At 45.7% G+C, this 23,340-nt stretch overlaps 1 protein-coding gene across 1 annotated transcript in view; it reads right to left on the bottom strand.

Moving 5' to 3' along the window:
- The window catches only part of LOC144711871 (Tetratricopeptide repeat (TPR)-like superfamily protein), a 57,682-nt gene that overhangs the window by 9,076 nt on the left and 25,266 nt on the right, over window positions 1-23,340 (bottom strand). Inside the window, exons 17-26 of the mRNA XM_078585989.1 lie at window positions 22,843-22,987; window positions 19,928-20,038; window positions 19,769-19,829; window positions 19,620-19,695; window positions 18,782-18,961; window positions 18,599-18,709; window positions 18,355-18,531; window positions 18,103-18,261; window positions 13,628-13,861; window positions 11,589-11,738 (exon numbers count right to left, since the gene is read on the bottom strand). Coding sequence (XP_078442115.1) covers window positions 11,589-11,738; window positions 13,628-13,861; window positions 18,103-18,261; window positions 18,355-18,531; window positions 18,599-18,709; window positions 18,782-18,961; window positions 19,620-19,695; window positions 19,769-19,829; window positions 19,928-20,038; window positions 22,843-22,987 — 1,404 coding nt within the window. The remainder of the gene's footprint in view (window positions 1-11,588; window positions 11,739-13,627; window positions 13,862-18,102; window positions 18,262-18,354; window positions 18,532-18,598; window positions 18,710-18,781; window positions 18,962-19,619; window positions 19,696-19,768; window positions 19,830-19,927; window positions 20,039-22,842; window positions 22,988-23,340) is intronic.

The following is a 23,340-nucleotide window of genomic DNA, read 5'->3' as shown; positions in this document are numbered from 1 at the left end:
CCCCGCTGTACTTCGCTTAGTGTAGGTGCTCCCTTCGTGACTTCCCCGACTAGGCAGCCCATTTGGGCCACCTGTTGCCTGCACATAGTTTTGGTCGGCAGTCGGGCGTGAACCGCTGGCTGGTGGGCTGTCTTGACCTCCGCGGATGCGGTAGGTTGAGTCTTGGTGTCTTCTCTGGCTCGCCTACGGCATTCTGCTTTCCGGTGTCCCACCACCTTACATTTGAGGCATACCACGCTTTCCCGACACTCCCTCGCTCTGTGTCTGCTTCTCAGACATTTGTAACAACCTTCTGTACTTTCTGTTTTTTTATCTGTGTGGAACAGTGCCTGTTTCTTCATCTCCTTGGCCCCACCGTCACCCATCCATCAGCCTGCTCCACTTGTGATGTGTGTAGTTCCCCAACATTTAGAGCAGTTGAGTACGACTGACTAGGCTTGTCCTTGTCTTTCCAGCGTTGCGCCGTCTCAGCATTGCGGGTCGTACGCTCGCGTGAGGGGGTTTCAATGCGCATGCGGCCCTCAGTTGGCTCTGCTGCTATTGAGCAGTCCACCCGACTCTCGTCCCTGCCGCCTCTGGTGTGAGCATTGAGTTCAGTGCGCATGCGTGGTGCCAAGCTTCCAGCGGCTCTCTTACTTGGCGGAAGCTCCCTCGCGTATCTCGCCCATTGTAACGTTGGCCAATTCTCCCTCCGATGGTGTTCTGTAGCTCACCGCCGAAGTACCTCCCGCATCTGCACGTTTAGTCAAACATCTCCCTCACGTCCTCTGTGAAGGATGCGGGGCGGATACACCCTGAATTTTTTGCTGTGTCGACCATTTCCCTGCATCACTGCAGGATTATGATCGTCTCCCTCTCGCTCACATTTAGGGTTGTGGAGCCAAGCCAACCATACCCTTTCTTCGTCTGTTTGGTGATGTGGAGGATGCAAATAGGGCAATTTCTCCTTTATACACGAAAACTCCCTTCCGTTTGGCCGTACTCCACTCCCGACCTGGCGGTAAAATCTCCTGACTTGCTCAAGAGTTCGCGAGGTCGCGGCAGAACCTGACCAGTCCTCTTGACTCTTCGCCCAACATGCCTCACCCTCGTTCGTCATCGAGACTCCTCGTCCACGTCCTCGCAGGTGACCGCGCGGTTGCATTTGCCCTAGGGCTCGGCTTCCCCCGCCATGCCTGAGTCCTGTCCATACTCCTCCACCTCGCGCGTGATTGCGCACCATCCCTCCCCCTAGGTCACGATCACCCTCGCGACCACTCCCTCTTGTGACCGCTCCCTCTCGCAATATTTCCCTCGCGATATCGCTCTCGCAGCATCGTGGCTCCATCAGGGGGTGAATCCAACTCTCGCCCCAACACTATGGACTGTTGCCTAGCCATGTACGAAAAATTTCATGCTTGAGAAAAATTAAACTCAAGACTTGATCCCTCTCCTGCGGTCAGCACATAATGGGCTGAAAGTGTCTACGTTGTTAATAAAAGTCGTATGGTTCTGGTTACCAACAATTTGGTATCAACTATCATGAAACTTTTCCCCAGTAGCCCAAGATGAAAACCATCTGAATTCTCATCAGTTTACCCCCTAACTACGGCTGCAAACATAACAGTTTGATGTAAAATACTTCTCTGCATGGGGATATTTATGAAGACCTTTTTATGCCCCTCCCGCAGGGTTACAAAATCCCATCATAGAATAAGCTTGTTTGCAAACTCAAGGAGCTCTATGGCCTAAAACAGTCTCCTCAGTCCTGGTTGAGTCAGATAACAATTTCCATGAAGGCCTTAGATTCAGAAGAAAGCAATGAGGATCACTCACTGTGCTTCACCCAGACTTGATCCACATATGCTTGCTTGGTCTCCTCCACTTTGCTCAGCACAATCCTCATTTTCTTAAACTCCTGGTTCTTCTGCTTCAGTCATGGCTTCAACTTGCATTGTCTTCTGATGGGATATGTTTACTTCTTCATGTGCTGTAGGAAAAAGAGTGATGTCATCTTCTTTCCCTGATTGAAAAGATTGTTTATTCTGCTTTAGTGCCTCCTTGGGCTGAAAGTAGGTCTCCCTCTAACTATAGGTGACGTCAATTGAGATAAAGTACTTCCTGGAGATGGGTTCTTAATATTTGTAAACTTTTGTGTGAACAAATATCCCACCATCAGATATTTTACAGCCCAGGAATCAAGTTTGCTTCTCACATGATTGTGGATATAAAAATAAGCTACGCATCCAAGTGTCGTGGCTTTCAGGTTTTACCTGTTTGAAAGCATTGGACAGTAGTTCCAACAGACTGCAGGAAGATAGTAAGATAAAAGGGATACGGTTAATTAGATGAGTAACTGAAAATACAGCTTCTCCCCATAATTACTTTGGGACATGACCTTGAAATGGTAAAGTCCAAGCTGTCCCCATTACGTAGCCAATTCTTTTTTCCGCCAAGTCATTTTGTTGAGGACTCTTGGATTATTCCATTCGGGGAAATGAAGCTTGACCACATGGTTATGAAAATAATCTCTTGCATTATCAGTCCTAAACCATCTGATCATTACCCCCTAGTTGATTTTTAGTCATCTCCACATTTGTTTTTGAAGAATGATAGGGGAGATCACACAAAATCGATGACCCTCCCAACGTAATAAAAAAAATATGATCATTAGGTACACATAAGCCCTAAAAAGCTGCCCCCACTGACCACAGTCCTTTGAACCATGTAGAGACAAGACTCATCACTGCTTGTACAACATTGAACCATTGATGCCTCCCGTCCATTGAAGATGACCTCGTCACTATGCAGCCATATTGCCCAGAGCACCACGAAGGGTTGACCATGCCCTTCTTAACCCCAGAGTGCAGCACGCTATATAGAATCCCAAAAGGCCTCCTCTGAGGAGATGTCCACCCCTGTGGTTGACTCGGGCAATTGAGCATTCAAAGAAAAGATGGGCAGTATATTCTTCGCCGCTTGCGCACATAGCATAGTCCACAGAGGACTCAGGGAGCCACCTCTTCCTGAGAACCTTCCTATAACTAGTCTTCCTTGAAAGAGCAGCCAACAAAAGAACCTGAGGGGGATCATTTGTCTCCATATGGTGCGACGCGTGAGGATGATCATTGGTTCTTCCCCCTATTTGTCTGTGGCTGAACCTCACTTAAGCATCCTGAACAGAGAAGGATGTGCCTATCCATCCCCATCCGTCCTGTGGCCCCCTCAGTGGACGTGGGTGGATTGTCTGCTGCATCCTCATATTTTCCTCCTCTCTTTGGCCGGACTGGGTGTTGACTAAGCATGGATTCCACGTGCCATCCAGGACTCTGCATGGATCCGACCGCAGCATGAGGGTCCATGCAAGGGCAAACAGGCGTGGGATTTCTGTCTGTAGTGTGCCCGGAGCTGACCATGCGCCTAGCCAAAATCAGAAGCTTGTGCCATTTCCCAGCTAGCTGTGAAGAATTCCCGAAGTTGAGGAAAGGCCAGCCAAAAACGCAAAGGACGCTCAGACGGAGTTGCATGACTCTCCCAGTCCAAACTAGATCCATAGTTGTCCTTCAGAACCCATATAGCCATATCCATATCCGGTCCCATAACTCTGCTCACTCACTTATCCAGTAATACTGTGATCAAATCTTGCATTTTCCAAACTCCTAGTCCCCCAAACGAACTGGTCTGTACATTATGTCCCATAATACTAGGGCCATCCACCGCTCTTCCCCCACCAAGAGCTTCTCCATAGGAATCTTCGGATCACACGCTCTAGGCGCTTGCTGACTCCCAGCAGTAATTTCAGCTCTGAGAGGAAAAAGACGGGTATCACTGAGAGCCTGTGTCATAGTAACACCAAGCGTCCCCCCCCCTCGACAGCACTCTCGCTTGCCATCCCTCTACCTTCTCCATTATTGGTTGTCAAACAGTGTTCTTAATACAACCCCCCATCAATGGCAGACACAAATATTTCATAGGTAGTGTACTACTTAGCGTCCCTAAGCCATGGAAGACTGGAAAATGGGGCTTCCTCTTCGTGCAATAACCCAAAGCCAATAAAGGCTGAGTTTGTGAGGTTAATATGAAGTCCCAAACAATCTGCAAACAGGTCCATCAGCATGGATAGATTTTTGGCCTCTTCTGAACCCTCCATGAAAAATGTGGTATCATCGCATATTGTAGTAGAGGGATACTTTCTGGGAAACTAGGGGATTTCAATCTGAAATCCTTTCGTCAGGCCGTTGGAGCAAACCTCTGTTGTGCTTATGGCAAGAGCACCCATGCCCAAGACAGAGTAGCGGTGCTAGAGGGCATCCCTGTATGACCCTCGTGGTTGAATCCACCCTGCTTGGGGGTGCCCATTCACCAGCTCTGAAAAAGCAAGGGACATAATACATCTTTTAGTCTGTCCCACCTATTCGGTTGGAAAGCCTAGATGCCACAAAGATGCCCATAGGAAATCCTCGTCACGACTGTCGTACGCAACAGCAAAATCCACCTTCCACATTAACCCTTTGACCTTTGTTCTTTTCCACACTGTAAAGATTTCTGTTGCAACAAATATGCCTTCAACTAGTTGTTGTCCTAGAATAAAAGTGGATTGGAATGGTCCTACCAAGTTGCCGACCACATCCCTGAGCTGGTTGGCAAAGACCTTGCCTATGATAAGAAATGTAGAGTTGGATAGTGCAATAGGCCGAAAATCCCCTGCTCTGGTGACTCCTGACATTTTGGGAGCAACACCAAATAAGCATGGTTTATTCTTTGCAATCCAATTTCTTTGCTGAAACTCCACCTTGGCCATTACTTTGTGTTGATCGTCTCCCAGGATGTTCTATAAAAGAAATCTTGAAAACTATCCCGCTAGGGGATTTTCGGATGACTAGCGAGACCTCTTCTAACCATTGTCAGCCTCACGAAGTGACTCCATTGACAGAGGTTTTGTCCATTGAACATCAGCTTCTCAGGAATGCCTGGCAGGAAAATAAACAAGTGCTCTTGCTCACCAGCTAAGCCTGAGGAGATGACAGGGAAGGGAGAGTTGACTTCGTTCCCAGACTCCATACCTCCAAGCACCCTTAAACAAGAGACCTTCAACCCCCACACATGCTAGCATCAAGTAAATAACCAAACAGGACACACAGGAGGGAGAAACGAAAAAGATGAAGAAGTTTCTGTGCTCCCGTGAAGCTTTATCAGAGTTTTGTTCGGACTCAATGGAAGGACCTGAGCACTGATACCATGTCAGAATTTAAGTTCTCTCTGGAGACATCACACCCCCAGGGACAACTAGGGGTAGGGCTTGAGTAAAGAAAAAGTCATTATTGGCTAGCGAACAGTCAGTATAAGTACATTGTTTTGGATTATTAGGCCTGGACCACTACCGTCCATTGATAATATCCCTATTGGTGGACCATCTTAATGACTGTTGATCTGAGTATTACATGTCTTTATTTTCTCTCTCTTGTTAGCCCATTAAGGGCCCTCTCTAGTCAGCCCATTAGGGCTTCCTATAAAACCCTGTAATCTCTTTCATTTGCTATTAAGAATTGTTCTTTTCTTGTTTACATGGTATCAGAGCCCTAACCCTAACCCTAATCTGGGTTTCCTAGGCTCGACCTTGCGCTCCGATCTTCGGCGGTTCTCACGACCGCCTGATCTCGCGCTCCGGTCTCTCGCCGTCTCACTCCGGGCCTCCCAGGCGCTCGCCGTTCTGACATCCGCCGTCCCAGCGTCTTCCGCTCCGGCGCCCGCCGTCCCGGCCCGCGCCGCCTCGGCTCGCGCCCTCCCGGCTCGCGCCGCCCCGGCTCGCACCGCCCCGGCTCGCGCCGCCCCGGGGACTGGGGTCCGGGGGCGCGCCGTCCCGGCGCCCGCCGTCCCGGCGCCCGCCGTCCCAGCGCCCGCCGTCCCGGCGCCCGACGTCCCGGCGCCCGACGTCCCGGCGCCCGACGTCCCGGCACCCGCCGTCCCGGCTCCCACCGTCCCGGCTCCCGCCGTCCCGGCGCCCGACGTCTCGGCGCCTGCAGTCCCGGCTTCTCGTCGTTCCGGCGCCTTCTGACTGTGGTCTACTCTGCTTTCATCATGACGAACCCGGTTGAAGCCCAGACCTCTACTGTTACGCCAGACTCGACGCCGGTATCTACGCCACATGCATCTGCGGTGCCTCTCGAGCCCGAGAATTGGTCGTCCTCCTCTGGACCATCCTCTTTGCCTCGGATGCCTCCGGATGGTATGTTTACTGGATTCAATCTCCTGCAATGGCGCCAGTACGTCCAGATAACTTTAAAAGGGCGTCTCATGCGCCATCTTCTAGAAGACGGACCTTCCCGGACCGATCCCAAGTATTATGACTGGCTGGACGTTGAGGGGGTAGTTCATTGTTGGCTCTTGGACAGTATTTCACCTAGTGTTAAAGGTGAATTCATGTCTCTAGAGTCGGCTCGGGCGGTCTGGGAAGCAGCACTTGAGAGCCACTCCAAGAAGCACAACATTGCGACTCTGTACGAATTGGTACATCGGGCCGCTAACCTGCGTCAAGGGGACCGGTCTATCATGGAGTACAGTACGGAGCTCATTTCGTTGTGGAATGAAATTGACTACTACATGCCGCCCGACCCCCATTCGGTGGACCGCCAATATACTCTTCAACTTCGGATTTTCCAGTTTCTTATGGGACTGAACCCGGAATATGAAGTTGCACGGGCTCAGCTTATTCATCGGGAGACTGGTCCTACCTTCAAGGATGCGCTCCACAGTGTGCGGGTTGAAGAATCCCGCTTTCAGCAGGCACAGAACTCGGCTTCGGCACTTGTAGCTCATTCCTCTTCGTCTGCACGCCCATCGTCGACTCCACCACCCGGCTCTTTGCCACGTGGTCCGACGGCTCGGACGGAGGATTCTCCAAAGGGTGATCCTTCGCTGTTTTGCAATTACTGCAAGAAGCGAGCTCACTCTGGGGAGACGTGCTACAAGCTTCAACGGAAACGCGCACAACCGAGCAACCTTGCTGCAGCCGCCTCGTCCGTGCCCCCCCCGGGTCAAGTGCCTATGCTGTTCGGTCTTCTCCCGACTAGTGCCTCGCTCGCTAGCTTCACTCAAGAAGAGATGGAGCGTCTACGCCGCTTGCTTGATCCTCCAGTCGTGGGCTCATGCTCCTTGGCCCACGCAGGTATGTCCACCAGTCTTCCCACACCTACATCCCCTCCTGGCCATTCTTTTTCCTCTTCCACTTGGCTTCTTGATTCCGGTGCCACCGCCCACATGACCCCAAATCCTCGAGCCTTTCAAACTTATGCACCCGTTTCTGGCTCCTCCAAAGTTAAAACAGCCTCCGGCGATCTTCTCACCGTGGCGGGTATTGGTCGTGTGGCCCTTTCCTCTTCTATGCATCTATCTAAAGTTCTTCATGTTCCTCGCCTTACTCATCATCTTCTCTCCCTATCTAGCCTTGTTCGCGACTTGAAACAAGACCTTACCTTCTCTCCTAATTCATGTTTTTATCGTGATAAGGTGTCGGGGAGGACAATTTCCATTGCTGAGGAGCATGAGGGGCTCTATCTTGTTCGTCCTTGTTCGAGTTCTCTTGCTTTTGCTGCTGCGGCAGTTTCCCTTTCGGCTTCCCACGAGCGTTTGTGGCTTCTTCATCGATGTCTCGGCCATCCTTCTTTTGCTACTCTTTATCGTCTCTTTCCTAAACTCTTTCAAGGCCATTCTGTGGACCGTTTTGTTTGTACTGCTTGTCGAATTGCCAAACATCATCGCATTCACGTATCCTATCTCGCCTTCTCATTCTTCGACCCCATTCTCTCTTATTCACACCGATGTGTGGGGGCCTTCCCCTATTCATAGTACTTCCGGTTCTCGGTGGTTATGCATCTTTATTGACGACGCTACTCGATTCACGTGGGCATATTTCTTGAAGAACAAATCGGAGATATCTCGTGTCATTCCTCAATTTTACTCCCTTATCCAAACTCAATTCTCTATATCCATTCGTCGCTTCCGCTCCGACAATGCTAAAGACTACGTTAACACCACGTTAAGCACCTTCTTCCAAGACAAAGGCATTATCCATGAAACTTCTTGTCCCTATACACCACAGCAAAATGGCGTTGCCGAAAGAAAATTCCGTCACATCTTTGAAATGACTCGGAGCCTTCTCTTCCATATGCATGTGCCCAAGTATTTTTGGGGGGAAGCCGTCTCCACCGCCATCCATCTTCTTAATCGCCTTCCATCTCGAGTGCTTGACTACTCCACTCCCATTGACCGTCTTCAGCATTCCTTTCCAACTCTCTCTCTCCGAACTCATCTTACTCCTCGTGTATTTGGATGTGTATGCTATGCGCCCAACCACCAACTTGATCGTGATAAACTGGATCCCCGTGCTATCAAGTGTGTGTTTGTTGGCTATTCTTCCACCCAAAAAGGCTATTTATGCTATCATCCACCCTCTCGTCGGTTCGTCGTCACCAAAGATGCCACGTTTGATGAATTGCTTCCCTACTATTCCTCCTCCTCTCCTGAACCCTCATCGTCCCCATCTCCCTCCGATCCACTCGAATTCCTCATCCTCGTCCCTCTTCACCGGCCCCGCCCGACGTGTCTCCGCCTGTTGCTCCTCCAGCAATTGTGCCTCCCGACCCGCCTCCGGCCGCCGTCTCAGTCCCTCCTGTGGAGCCTCCTCCAGTATCTGCTCCTGCGCTCGACCCTTCTGCTGCACCTTCTTCGATTCCTCCGCTCCCTATCCGTCGCTGCCCGCCTGAAAAATGCTATGGTATTACCCTTGCTCGTCGCAAGCCTCGGCTTCCTTCTTCGTCTCCTGCTGCCCCGTCTACCTCAACCTCCACCCCTCCTGCCACCTCCTCATTAGCCGTGCTGCCCTCTTCCCGTTCCTCTCCCCTCTATCCGTTGGCGGAATCTATCTCCTCTCATCGCCTCTCACCCTCTTATCATGCCCTTCTCACCTCCCTTGATGCCACTTCCCTTTCCAAGACGGTGGACATTGCCCTTTCATTTCCGCATTGGCGTCAGGCCATGGCGGAAGAACTTCAGGCTCTTGCTCACAATGAAACGTGGGATCTGGTTCCTCTACCGGCCGGGAAGCATCTCGTGGGTAGCCGTTGGGTGTATGCTGTGAAGCATAATTCTGACGGTTCTATTGAGCGCCACAAAGCCCGGGTTGTGGCACAAGGGTTCACTCAGAAACATGGCATTGATTATCAGGAGACCTTTGCTCCCGTCGCCAAGCTGAATACTGTGCGGATCTTATTGGCCCTTGCTGCGGATCGGGGCTGGATTTTGCAACAATATGATGTGAAGAATGCTTTTCTGCATGGAGAGTTGACTGAGGAGATCTACATGGCATTACCTCCTGGCTACACTTCCTTAATGCCATCGTCTCCGCAGTCTGTTGTCTGTCGCCTGAAGAAAGCATTATATGGCTTGAAACAATCTCCTCGTGCCTGGTTTGGTCGTTTCACGACGGCTATGCAGCGTCGTGGATACCGTCAGTGTAATGGTGATCACACCCTTTTCTACCGCCATTCCACATCAGGGGGAGTCGCTATTCTTCTTGTGTACGTGGATGACATCATTATTACGGGTGATGATACGACGACCATTACTGAGCTGGCTATGTATCTCTTGTCGGAATTTGCTATTCGCCATCTTGGCCCGTTGAGGTACTTTCTTGACATAGAGGTGGCCTATTCTTCCAGCGGGATCTTTATTTGTCAGAGAAAGTATACGGTGGACCTTCTCTGTGAGCTTGGAAAGGAGGACGCCAAGCCTGCTTCGACACCGATTGATGCGAACCATCGACTTGGTGCCGATGCGGATGAGGAGCTTGCTGAGCCTGGCCCATATAGAAGACTTGTGGGAAAATTGCTTTATCTCACCCACACTCGCCCGGACATTGCATATTCAGTGGGTGTTCTGAGTCAGTTCATGCAGACTCCTCGCATGAGCCATTTTCATGCTGCTCATCGTCTCCTCCGTTTCCTGAAGGGCACCATTGGCCGTGGATTATTGTTTAAATCGCCATACCGGCCTGCGTCTTGAAGTCTACACCGATGCAGATTATGCCGGCTCTGTGGTTGATCGTCGGTCCACATCTGGGTATTGCACCTTCTTGGGCGGCAATCTGATTACTTGGAGGAGCAGGAAGGAGAAAGTGGTCTCGATTGAGTGCTGAAGCGGAGTTCCGTGCCCTGCGCATGGTCTGTGTGAAGCACTTTGGATTACCCAGCTTCTTCGTGAGCTACGGTGTCCAGTTCCCTCTCCTGTCCAGCTGTTCTGCGACAACAAATCGGCGATTAGCATTGCTCATGACCCCGTTCAGCATGACCGTACAAAGTACATCGAGATCGATCGCCATTTCATCAAAGAGAAGCTTGAATCGGGAGATTTTTGCACGCCTTATGTTCCGTCCGCTGAACAGCTTGCAGATATCTTCACCAAAGGGCTTCATGCCCCTAGGTTTGAGGAGCTCTGTTCCAAGCTGGGTGTGGATAACATCCACGCTCCAGCTTGAGGGAGAGTGTTGATCTGAGTATTACATGTCTTTATTTTCTCTCTCTTGTTAGCCCATTAAGGGCCCTCTCTAGTCAGCCCATTAGGGCTTCCTATAAAACCCTGTAATCTCTTTCATTTGCTATTAAGAATTGTTCTTTTCTTGTTTACAATGACACATTTAAAAATATAGAAAGGAAGGGGTTTTAAGAAATATTAAATTATAAAGAGGAACTAGATAAATAGAAGAAGATAAAGGTGTCTAACAATCTGTGGTTACACACTCAAGTGGAAGTGGCCGAATTTCATGCTAAAGGCCTGTGTGAAACTACAAGGATCAAGCATATGCTAACTGAACTTCATCTCCCATGTGATTGCCCAGTTCAGGTCCTCTGCGATTACAAACCTGCCATTACTTTTCCTCATTATCCAGTTCAACATGACCGCAGCAATGAGAAATTTGAGATGGTCCATTTATTGCACTATCTATATCCTTTCTTCTCATCAGATGGGTAATATCTTCACAAAGGGCTCTTGGCATCACACTTTTGTGACCTGTGTAGCAAACTGGGCAAAGGAAATATACATTCACTCGCTTGAGGAGAATGTTATTTGGCATATACAATGTTCTTCTCCTGTCTTCTTTTGTTATTCAATTCTCACCTCTACTTGTAACTGGCCGGCATAAAAACCATGACTTCTCAATACAGGTTAGACATTCTTTTTCTAATCTTCTCTCTCTATCCTCACCTCTCTTCCCGCAGTTCTTTTGTCAATTTGTTTCTCTCAGAATTGAGTCTTCTAGTTGTCTTGATTCAACACATCTACTCTGTGCCCGAAAGGAAAAAAAATCTTCAATAGAATGGCACAGGATAATAGTGACGGTATTTCGGAAGGGGAAATCTTCCTAGGACGGCATTTAAATCTGTGCACGAGTATGTCAAGAGAAAGGAAATGTAGAACAGAATGGCAAGAATAAGCAAACATCAAACAACCTGTTAATTATCCTGACCCACAAATAGTGATGACATAAGAATTCCAGATCAGATGCTTTATTACTGAAAAAGTCATTTGTGGCATACTTCAATATGATGTCTAACCTGAATGACAGATTCTTGATGAAGCCTTTCACGGCAGTGAAAGTCTAAGAGTGATAACTTAAACCTATTGGATATTAGTCCAGAATCATCCTCAGGTACAGCTTCTGCACAACTTCCATGAGAGGGAAGTAGCTTTATCTGATTATTCCCCTAGAGTAACATGCACACTGAATGAGAAATAAAATAAAAACACAAAAAGATATGAATAAATATCCAAGAATTTAGAGATAAAACCTTGGTAAGGTTGGAACAATCTATAATAAGAAAAATAAGCCAATATAGCCACATCCGACATCCAATATCAGACATCAATAACGAATAATAGTAAAATCACCACATGTTATCCGTAATCGTGTCCCTTATCTACGGGAATTCTGTATTTCTACGTATTTCATTTTTCAATAGCTGATATCTGACATGGTTATCAGAAAATGATTATAATTCATGTCTTAAAATATTTTTGGATGTGTATTTGACAAACAAATATTAAGATCAGCCCTAGAGCTTGAGAGAGAGCGAGCGAAAGAGCGGGAGAAACAGATATATATCAGAGAGAGAGGGAGAACGAGGGAGGGATCAGAGAAAGAGGGAGAGAATGTGAGACAGGGAAAGCAAGCAAGAGAGAGAGAGAGAAAGAGAGAGAGACAGACAGACAGACAGACAGAGAGAGCAACAGAGAGAGGGAGGAAGGGAGAGCGAGAGAGAAAGAGTCATAGAGAGAGCGAGCAACAGAGAGAGGGAGGGAGAGTGAGAGAGTGAGAGAGTGAGAGAGAGTGAGCAACATGGGAGGGAGGAAGGAGGAGCGAGAGAGGAGAGCAGGAGAGAGAAAGAGTCATAGAGAGAGCAACAGAGAGAGGGAGAGAGGGAGATAGATCGGGAGAGAGAAAGAGAGTAATAGAGAGAGAGCAACAGAGAGAGGGAGGGAGGGAGGAGCAGGAGAGAGAAAGAGTCATAGAGACAGAGAGCAACAGAGAGAGGGAGGGAGGGAGGAGCAGGAGAGAGAAAGAGTCATAGAGAGAGGGAGAGAAGGAGGGAGAGCAACAGAGAGAGGGAAAGAGGGAGAGTGGGAGAGAGAAAGAGTCAGGAGAAAGATAGAGTCATAGAGAGAGAGAGGGCAACAGAGAGAGGAACGAAGGGGGAGCAGAAGATAGAAAGAGTCATAGAGGGAACGAGCATCAGAGAGAGGAAGGGAGGGAGAGTGGGAGAGAAAGAGTGATAGAGAGAATGAGCATCAGAGAGAGGGAGGGAGGGAGAGTGGGAGAGAGAAAGAGTCATAGAGAGAGAGCAACAGACAGAGGTAGGGAGGGAAAGTGGGGGAGAGAAAGAGTCATCGAGAGAGCGAGCGAAAGACAGAGGGAGGGAGGGAGGATCAGGAGAGAGAAAGAATCATCGAGAGAGCGAGCGAAAGACAGAGGGAGGGAGGGAGGGAGGATCAGGAGAGAGAAAGAGTCATAGAGAGAGCGAGCAACAGACAGGGAGTGAGGGAGAGTGGGAGAGAGAATGGATCATAGAGAGAGAGCAGTACACAGACGGAGCATGGGGCAAGAGAAAGAGTCAGGAGAAAGTGAGTGTAAACAACAGAGAGAGGGATGGAGAGTGAGGGAGAGAGAGCAAGAGATAGAGAGGGGGAGAGAGAGAACTAGAGATAGTGAGCCAGAGAGAGAGAGATAGGGGTAGATAGCGAGCGAGAGAGAGGGAGAACAAGAGAGAGTGTGTGAGAGATAATGAGAGAGATGGAGCGAGAGTGAGAGAGACTGTTATTGGTTCAGTTAATGTCTCCGATATTGGTTCCATTATCCAGCTAAACGATACTGGTATCCGATATCGTTATCCACTTAACGCTATCTGTTACCATTATCGATATCCAGTATTGTTACTTTCCTCATACCTGCTTTTCAGGATAACAGATATCACGATATCTGATAATGGATATCGGATACAGATACCATTTAGTAGCACCCGATCAAACTGTATCTCGAAAAAAAACCAGATAATCCCAAAAATGACGTTTAAGGATTTGAGAATTTAGTGATTCAAACCTTAAGCTTAAATAAGCAGACCACAGATTGGCCAGCAAGAAGCAACTTGGAAAGATGGCTTGATGCATACGACAGATTTTCCAAAACATCAGAATCAGAGTAAACAGCCAACAGTTCACGAAGCAAGAAATTTTCTGTTTGCGTCAGATTTACGATATCCATGCGCAAAAGGGACTCCTTGGACTGTATAGGAGAACGAGTGATTGATATTGATATGTCCAGCGATGGTAACACCTACAAATTTGAATAAAGGAATATAACGTCATACTCAGTTACTTCATATACAAAAAAGGAAAGTGGTATCTATTGTTGCATTCCATGTTGAAAACATAATGAGGGGACTTTCTTTCAAAAGAAAGAAACAAAATGTTTGAGATTGCCAGGCTAGAAACGAGGGGAATATTTGCAATGACTCTCCGCTAGGTTCTGGTAAGCCCCATGACCAAAGAAACCAATTTTTTTTTAAGAAAAAAGGGATGATGAGCAGAGATCGATTTCTACCCTGGCATCTAGAAAAACAGAAGAGATAGTGGAAATGTTGACCGTGTATGCATAGTGCCTTAGGGCTCGACAAGTGTAATTTTGCATGGTTTTCACTGTCCGGTGACCGCCTTAAATCATTCCAAAAAAAAGAATCCAGAAAGTAGAATAAGAGAAAAAAGGCCACACAAAAGATATCTGCGTGAAATCTTTAGAAATATATATGATTTTGCGCATTTACCTAGAGAAAAAATGGAGCTACTGGAGGAGAGAGAGAAAAGGCAGGACAACAGGAGAACCCACTGCCCTGGAAGCTTGAAATAAATCCTAAGAATGTCTCACATTCATTTATGTTTATCTGCCTTAAATTGGCAGATAGAGAATACACTTTTACATAATTCTACTCAAGTAGGGAGTGACACTTTTACGCAGTTGTCTATCATGTAAAAGAGGCTATTTTAGCCAAGTCATAAGGGTTAGAGGTAACGGCACTATTTGTTGGAATGTGTGCTCCCTATGCAGCTCTCCTGGTGTCTCCGAGCCCAGGCCCTGGCCTGCTTTCAACCTGGTACTGTGCCCAAGCCTGCTATTGTAACTCATGGGTATTTAAACCCCAGACGATGAGCATGAAATTACGCTGTCTTTTTCTTTCTGAAACCCTTACTGTGGAGGCTGGCAGCTGGTCTATAGTGATCCAGGAGAACTGACAGGCATAATCAGCGTCCAAATAAATATCTACTTATAGCCCACCTTCATGGGTAAAAAAGATGTATTTTCCAACAATGTTCTTCCATGTACGTCAAGATACAATATGCTTCCTGGAGATGAATGTCATGGGGATCACTCATCAACTAACTCAGATTATTCACTGAGTATGATATATCCGGGCGAGTATGATTTGGATAAAATCAACTTCCCTATGAGTCTCTGGAAGGAGCATTTGTCTACCAGGGAGCCATAATCGCCTTTTCCAACTTCCAATCTCACATCCCTGCCTGATCAGGCAGATCTATAATATACTTTTGTTGCCAGATAAACACACCCTTTTTGGAATGTTCCACTTCAATACCAGAAGATACTTCAGAGAACCAAGTGACTTAATGTCAAACTGCTTAGACAGCTTACTAAACTGTCGAATTTCAACTCTATCATCCCCTGTGATCAAAAGGTCATCAACAAACACTATAAGAGTAGCTAATATTCCTGAGATGCAATGCCTGATAAACAGCGTATGAGCACTGTTACTCTGCTGATAACAAAAACTCATCATGACTACAGAAAATATTTCAAACCAAGCCCAGGAGGATTCTTTGAGACCATACAATACTTCCTCATTTTGAAAACAACATTTGGTTTATCTGGGAGCTGATATCCAGGGGGTAGAGCCATATATACATCCTCTTCCAAGTCACCATGAAAGAATGCATTCTTCATATGAAATTGAGGATGGTCCACTTGAGTTTTGTGACAGAGCGATTAGAATCCTCACGGTAATTGGTCTGTCTACAGCTCCACACACCCTTGCACAGAGGTCTTGGCCACCTCAGGTCATCTTCTGCTTGGCTGTTGTCAGTTTCCTCAACTGGTTCTTTGACTGATTGTCGTTCATTCCCTAACTCTTCATTCTCAGCTGTGACTCTCATCTCAAGCGTGTCCCTGGTTGAAAGTGTGTGTTCATCCGACCATGAACTCCTGGTAGGCTGATACGTTCCTGTGTCGACTCAATGTTCAAAATGTAACTTCAATTCCAATAAAGAAATGATTCAAACAGTTGCGATTGAGGTGCACCGTGACGCAAATTGATACCATATCATATCATAGGCTAGTCCATCCATGACGCCCCCCTCTGAGTGAATTCAACTATTTCTGGGTCTGTGATCGATCGCTGTGGTGGAGATTGGGTTATCTCCTGAGGTATATGATTCTTTCAGGCTGAACCTCATGTGGCATAACAAGAAAGTGAAGGCATTGTGAATGTGCACAAAGCTGAATTGCAAATTCCTCTAATTGGGGCTTGAAGTACATCTCCTGCGCACAAAAGGTGATGCAAAAGTGAGGAATTTTCTGGATTCATGGCCATAACACCCGTATCCTTTTTGGGTACTGGAATAACCAACAAAGAGACACCTAATCATCCTTAGATTGAACTTCCCAAACTGTACATGCACATATGCTGCACACTTGAAAAGTCTGGCTACCAGGCTAGTCCTCAATCTCAACGCAGTTAAAGTTGATATCATCTGATCAATTAGACTAAGATATCTACTTACCTCTGAAGGTATCCTATTTATGAGACGAGATATTGTCATGTCGCCTGGGCCCAAAACTACTTAGGCTTATTCACCTGGAAGAGCAATTCCCTGGTGGTCCCAAACATGTACCCAGTTCGCATTTCAGCAAGTCCATTTTTCTGTGGTGTATTGACGCATGAAGACTCATGAGTGATGCTGACAGTGACGTTGAAATATTCCCTCGCATTATCAGATCTAAAATGCTTTATTTGAACACCAAATTGGTTATATATCATTTGACAGAACTGCACAATAGCCGTTGTCCCTTCTGCCTTAGAAGTTAGATGATATAGCCACATAAAACGAGTACAGTCACTGATAAACACCAAAAACCACCAGCAACCAAATAAACTCCACATAGGACACAGTCCCCATACATCGCTAAGGATACTATCAAATGAAAATAAGCTTCTATCATTCAAGCTTCTAAATGATGAATCGTTTGTGCTTAGCCAAGTTACAGGCCGCACATACCGAAGTACTAACATCAATACCATTGCACCTTGTTGGAAAACGCAACTCCATGAGTGTAAAATCAGGATGACCCATAACCCTATGCAATAACTGAATCTGGTCTACTGCTTGACACTGGTTTGCTGCAGAGAGACAAACTGTACAACAGTCTTCAACTTGGAGCAGGCCATCTTCTCATCTAAAAGATTTTTTCATCTTCTCATCTGAAAGATGAAGTATTTCCTCTGGACACTTTGTCACGCAGGAAAAAGCATCACTGTCAAGTAAAAATCTTCATCCAGTGTCACAAAATCATCTTTATAAGGATATTATTTGCACTTTGAGTTCAGGCACAATCAAACCATTTAGAATGCATGAGTGGTTGATGGGGACATCTCTACTACTAATCACCTGCTGTAAGGTTCAATGAGGAATAAATACATGATAAACTGAGGGCTATGTGGGGTTATATAGTCTGTAGCACCCATGTCTAAATTCAGTAACTATCTGACTTAGAGATGTGTTTCCGTAAAAACTAGAGGTACTATCTCAATTTCCCTTTCTTAAGATCCTTATAAGGGAACCCTCTAGTGAATTGAATTTGGTTTTATCACCATCTGAAAAAATCCTGGGGCTGCTGTGTTCCTCCCATTGTACTACTATATCACCTTCTCTATATCCCCTATTTTCCTTCTTCTCACACTTCCCCACTCTATCCCCTTCTAGAGTGCAACAAAAGCGGCCAATTTGTGAGAATTCACCAAACGGGGAAGAAGGAAGTGTGCATTGGTGGTATTAAGTTGTCTTAGAAAACAAGTCTGCATTGGTTTTTGCACATAATACAGTGCACCATGATCTCACAAAGCATACTGATATCGATCAACACTTCATTACTATACTGTTGGCAAGATCATCAGTGGGAATTCCTAATACCTTCACCAAATGACCTCTAAGTTCTATTTTATGAGCAAGGACAACATCCACCTAATTTTCCATGGGCAATCACTCCTGAGTCAGCCACTAAATAACAATTTCTAGGATGGCGAGGTTGGTGGCCCTTTTCGTTACTCAATCATGCATGCTCCCATGCAGACCCACCCCCATGTGAGCAGCTATCCTGTTTCCCAAAAATTGACAACCGCTTCGAATATAAAGGCAGTATTATTGGCTAAATCATCAAAAAATCTACAAAAAATAGCTGTTAATCAAGATCATGGCTTCTAGACGCAGCAGAGTATTGCATGCCATTACCTCAGTGCGATAGTGCATTCTCAGTGTGCGGTAGGTCAAGCCACCGACATTACTTTCCATTTCATAATATAATGAAATGTATTGGGATATCGTTCCAGAAACTCCAGCATGAAACCAAAGAGGCCAACGGAGAACTGTCCCTCCCTCTATTACACTAACCTGCAGAATGGAAGGTAGTCAATCTCAAGATATTCATATTTTTTTAAAACTAAAGGTATTCATATTGTATCCAACAGAAGTGTAAACTCTCACATTTGGAAATGAAAATGGGCCCTTCATGTTCTCATCAGATGTAAACATCATGGCTTTTTCAGAGTTGTTTGGTAGAGATGACAGATTTTTTTCTGACCATGCTGTGGAAGTCAAGTTCATGTCCGCCTCACATCCAGGCTTTAAGAATCGTGGATGGCTGATCTTCATTTTAAGGTTCTGCAAACATGTATAATTACTTTAAAAGCACTTGAAAATAATTAAGGAATTAAAAATAAAATCACACCTTCACCGGATAATCAGATTTGTTTTTTAGTTCAAGCATCACAAGCCGCATATCACCAGCATAAGTCTTCTCTGGCAAACCATGTAGAGACCCTTCCAGTTTAGGTAGACCCTAGACATAATCTTATATGTTAAACCGACTGTCAAGCAAGAATAAAAATGGAAAAATAAATTAAATACCAACCTTAATCGCCAGAAAAGTCAGGGTTAAGTTGGAAAAATCCTCTCTACCCTTTGGTTTTCTGCGTGTCTGTTGTGTTTCCATCTGGAACATGTATGAACCAGCAAACGAGTCTGACACCACCCATCTGACTCCGATAATCTTTAGGATACCTGGACTTCGAGGAGTGACTTTAAGTTCTTCCTGACCGACAAAAACCAGTCTATAGTCTCAGTAAAACGATTGAAAGCTTGTCAATAAAACATCAGTAACAACTGAAATCCAAGTCACAAAATATCTTCATGACAGTGCTTCCAAATACCAAGTTCCGGTGAGCACACTTCTAGGATGCTGATATGATCCTTGATGTAGGTTCATATCAGGGAACAGAAGATAGAGGTGACGAGTAGATGTTCCCAGGGTTGGAGAGTAGAATGGGAATGATCGGAGGGGTCGAACGGAAGAGACAGGGATAGACCAGGGATGAACTGCCTGAAGACATAGTGTGGTAGAGATGATGACGAGGGATGGAGATTGCAGAGGGAGAGAGAACTAAGACATCGAGAGGAGAAACAAGTCGCCTTATTTCATTCTTCTTGGCTGCTCTTCTAAAGGGAGGGCTGCTCTATTTAAAGGAAATACATGTGTCTAATGAATAAAATGCCATCGTGGGCTAACATGACGAGACTAACCCTAGATACTATGATGATCGCATCAGATACCCCCAGAAAGCAGGATGAATATCAAGGATTGCAATAGTGCGGTAATAACTGTTCCAGTTAATACGTAAGTGCAGGAATCTTGAACAAGAAATAAACAGAAAGGAAAAAACCAGACACTAGAAAGATATACAGAAACTCACCCCTCTAGTCTCACCACCTCCCAGAGTAAAATGTGTTCTTGATAACACAAATGAAGTCATTGTATTTTTATTCTCCCTGCAGAGAAAACTTAGTGAGTGGTCTCTGATATCAGGGACTTTCGATGAAATTGAGCGGTGTAAGTAGCTACCCAAAACCAGCATCGTCTTGAGGTTCTTCATCTGGAGTGGTGGATGCTGAGGGGCTATCATCTGAAAAATGTGAGAGAATTCAGGACATTTAAAAGTCAAATATAGTCGAAAAGTCCTAGAAGAAAATGACAAGGATCACAATAAATTCTCACACCCACCTAAGACCTTTCCTTTTGGACTTGTGGAATGCTCACATATTAGAGAGACATCAGATAGAGATATTGATATTTGGAGAGGGTTCTTAAATTCTAGATAAACTTTGATTGGTTCTGAAAAGGCAGAAAAACTATTAGAAATGTACTGGCCCATAAATATAAAATGCAATATCTATTCATTTATAAAGTCACGAAGCTAGAGTATCCTTCAGAACTAGATAAGAACCATACAAAGATGCATCAGACAAGCGCAGCAAACAGATGAGCATAAGATCAGGATTCATCAGTCTCTAGGGTGAGATGGAAGATGGATACAGATGTTCTTGAATGAGAGAAACAAATTGATTTTTTTTCAACAGTAATGGTTGGAACTGTCATAAGGAGTATTCTTGTAATTTCTGTTAACATTTTTTACCCTATGTAGAGAGGGAAACCCTGGTTTAAATTATTTGGTTTCTCTTCATTGACTGTGAACTCCAAGGATGGCACGTTTCTCCCACTACCCTTGTCTTTCTCATCTATCTCTTCCCACTATTCTCTTTGACGGCGTGTTTCGACCTTGTTCCAAATCCACTCACTGTTCTGACCGGTTGTCCCTGCCGTCAACCCCAACTCCAATCGAGATACGTCCGCAGCTGTGCCCGGTCTCTCGCATGTGCAAAGGCAGCACCGCCGGCAGGACATGTGGGCCTTTTTTGTCAATTCCAACAGCTGCTGGGAACCAAGGACCCCTCAGTTTGTCACCCCTGTCGTCGACGATGCCTCTGGTGCTTGGTCCAAGCTGCACATGCGAGGGGGGCAACCCCGGCAGGAGTGGCGGTACATTTCCAAAATTTCCCACATTTCCGAGCCCACAGCGCAACTGACGGGTCCCTGGAGGCTGAAAGCTAACGCTACCAGGAGAGTCAGGCCTTTCATTTCCAAAATGGGTCACGTGTTATAAGTGGAACATTTGCTTTTCTCTATTTAGTTACACTTATGTTATTAATGGGCCACAGGTTATAAGTGGCCCCTGTGCCTGTTTTACGTGCTTATTCATGTGAGAATAAGTCACTTATGCAAGTGAGGTCCACTAACTTGTTTTGTATTGGCTGGGATTTCAACCAGCTGACCTGAATGAATGTATGTCTTTTGGTCAATTAAACCCTAGTCGCCATTGGAGCCCCACTGTCTGCTGAGAGAGAGGAGCATCAAGGGAGAGATGGTGAATATTTAACAGCCTTATGTTTACTTAACCGTCACATATGTTTATTGCATCAGGAAGGTCACTGATTTTGTGAGATCGCCCCTATATTTCTTTAAAAGACGAATTTGGAAGATGGAAGATGGATACAGTCTTCTTGTCACATTTTGTTCTGCCTGTTCTTAGCCTATCATTCTTCTCGTTCCCCATTATGCCTCCTGACATCAGCTCATTACCCACATTCTATAATTTGGAGGAACATTTTTTATTTCAGGTAATTCTTGAGTTCTTTTGAGAAGATCAAAGCTCTTCGTGGCCTTCTCGTGTGCCAATTCATTGATATCTCCAAGGGAGTATATTACTCTTCGGCTGCTGTCTTCTGCCCCTCATCTCCTGTTCATGATCTTATGTTTTTTTAAGAAAAGAGGGAATATCACCAGCAAACGGAGATCAACCAAAATTTAATTGTACAAATGAACATGAAATACATGGTAACCATAATGGTCCTCTACAACCTTCAATCCCTTCGAAACCAGTGCGAGATAAGACTCGCCACATCATGTGCCCTTCAATTCCAAAAAATGTTATTATGGTGCAGCCATATCGCCCATAATACTGCTAGGAGCCTTCCCGATTCCTACGCCCCCTGTATGTGCCTCCCCGAATGGGGCCCCAACAGGCCTCGCCTGAAGTTACATCCACCCCAGTGAGCTGGCGTCTGGGCAAACGAGCACTTGAAGAAAAGGTGAGAACACTCTTCTCCTCCCTGGATGCTCATGGAACACACTGCCAACATATCCGTGAGTATATGCTTCCATAGGTCTTGGGTCATGACTCTTCCCCTCAAGAGGAGCCATCTAAAAACCCCTGCCTTTAGAAGAAAATTTGGCTTCCATATAAGTTGGATGGTAAGGATGGTAACCTCTTCATCCATTGGTCGCTCTCGTATATTTTTGTATGCATCCTGAACCTAGATGACTCTGACTCTCCGCACCCAGCCATCCCTTGTCCTGCTTGAAGGCTGTAAGTATAATAAAGCCTGCTGCAAGTTCAGCAGGTCTTCCACCACTGGTTTGAAAGAACGCTCTCTAAAATTGGGTTCTATGTGTTGTCCCAAAATTCTCTAGATTTTTTTGGGTTCTTGCCAGCTGGAATATGGGAACTCCTCTCGTGGTGTACCTTGGGTCAACCAGCCATCCATCCAGTACCTCGGGCCAACCAGTCATCCATTCACTAACCAATGTTCTTGATCATGAGCAGAACATTTGCAATAAAGATTATTGCAGAACGATCGGGCTGTCCATCTTGTCAGCTTTGATGGTGACTTGCAATCTTGATGCCAATTTGCACTACTTGCTGTGATTGCAAGTTGCAAAGACTACTTGCTGTGGCTGCCCTTGCACTGTCAGCTTCAATTCCTCAGATATGTCACTAACGGATCACAACCGGATCTTGTCAGCAACCTGTTCTTTCTATCCAAAATCAAGAGTTTTGGCAATCTATAACATCATCACAGCTAAGACTTCATAGATTGAAGTGACAGATCTTGCAATGTCAGCAAGTTAGAAAGGCGAACAGGTTAAAACTAAGCCTTGAGATGGAACACAAATAACAGATTAACATTAAGCCCACAAGAATGCAGTAATTATGAATTTTTAGGAGAGGCAATCTGGAACCTGAAAATATAGCCATGCGTCTTTTTACATAATAAGGCAAGTGATGCAATTGAACCAACCTCCAACAACACAAATGGCATACTCTTTTGACTTCTTGAAGGCATTCAGTTCATTATATGATTCCAGCCAATTTGATTTTATAGAATATACTGATGGAACCATATCCTCTTCCAATTTTTTCCACAGGCTCTCACTGACATAAACCTAGTTCATAGAAAGACGAAATATCAATTAAAGAAAGCAAAAATTATGCCAAACATGGAAAATAATCAAGACAGAAACATTAAAATGAAAGAACTAATCAAGACGGGAACATTAAAAGCGACGTGGCAAATGGATGTCTGAGAAACGAGCTGAGATATTGGATAAAAACTCAAAAGTGCTAATTGAATGAATGGTTTTGAGAATTCTTCCAGATTGTTTAAACAAGAACTGAACTACTCCCTTTCATGTATATCCACATATTTGAAACATGTAAAATATCAGATCGATTTCAGAATGATTTAAGATTGGTTCAACAATCTGATAGGATCCTCCCCACGACCTATCAAACGAAG

Source organism: Wolffia australiana, chromosome 14, assembly GCF_029677425.1.
Source record: "Wolffia australiana isolate 7733 chromosome 14, ASM2967742v1".
Classification (NCBI taxonomy): Eukaryota; Viridiplantae; Streptophyta; class Magnoliopsida; order Alismatales; family Araceae; genus Wolffia; species Wolffia australiana.
This window is presented reverse-complemented; position numbering and strand designations above follow the sequence as displayed.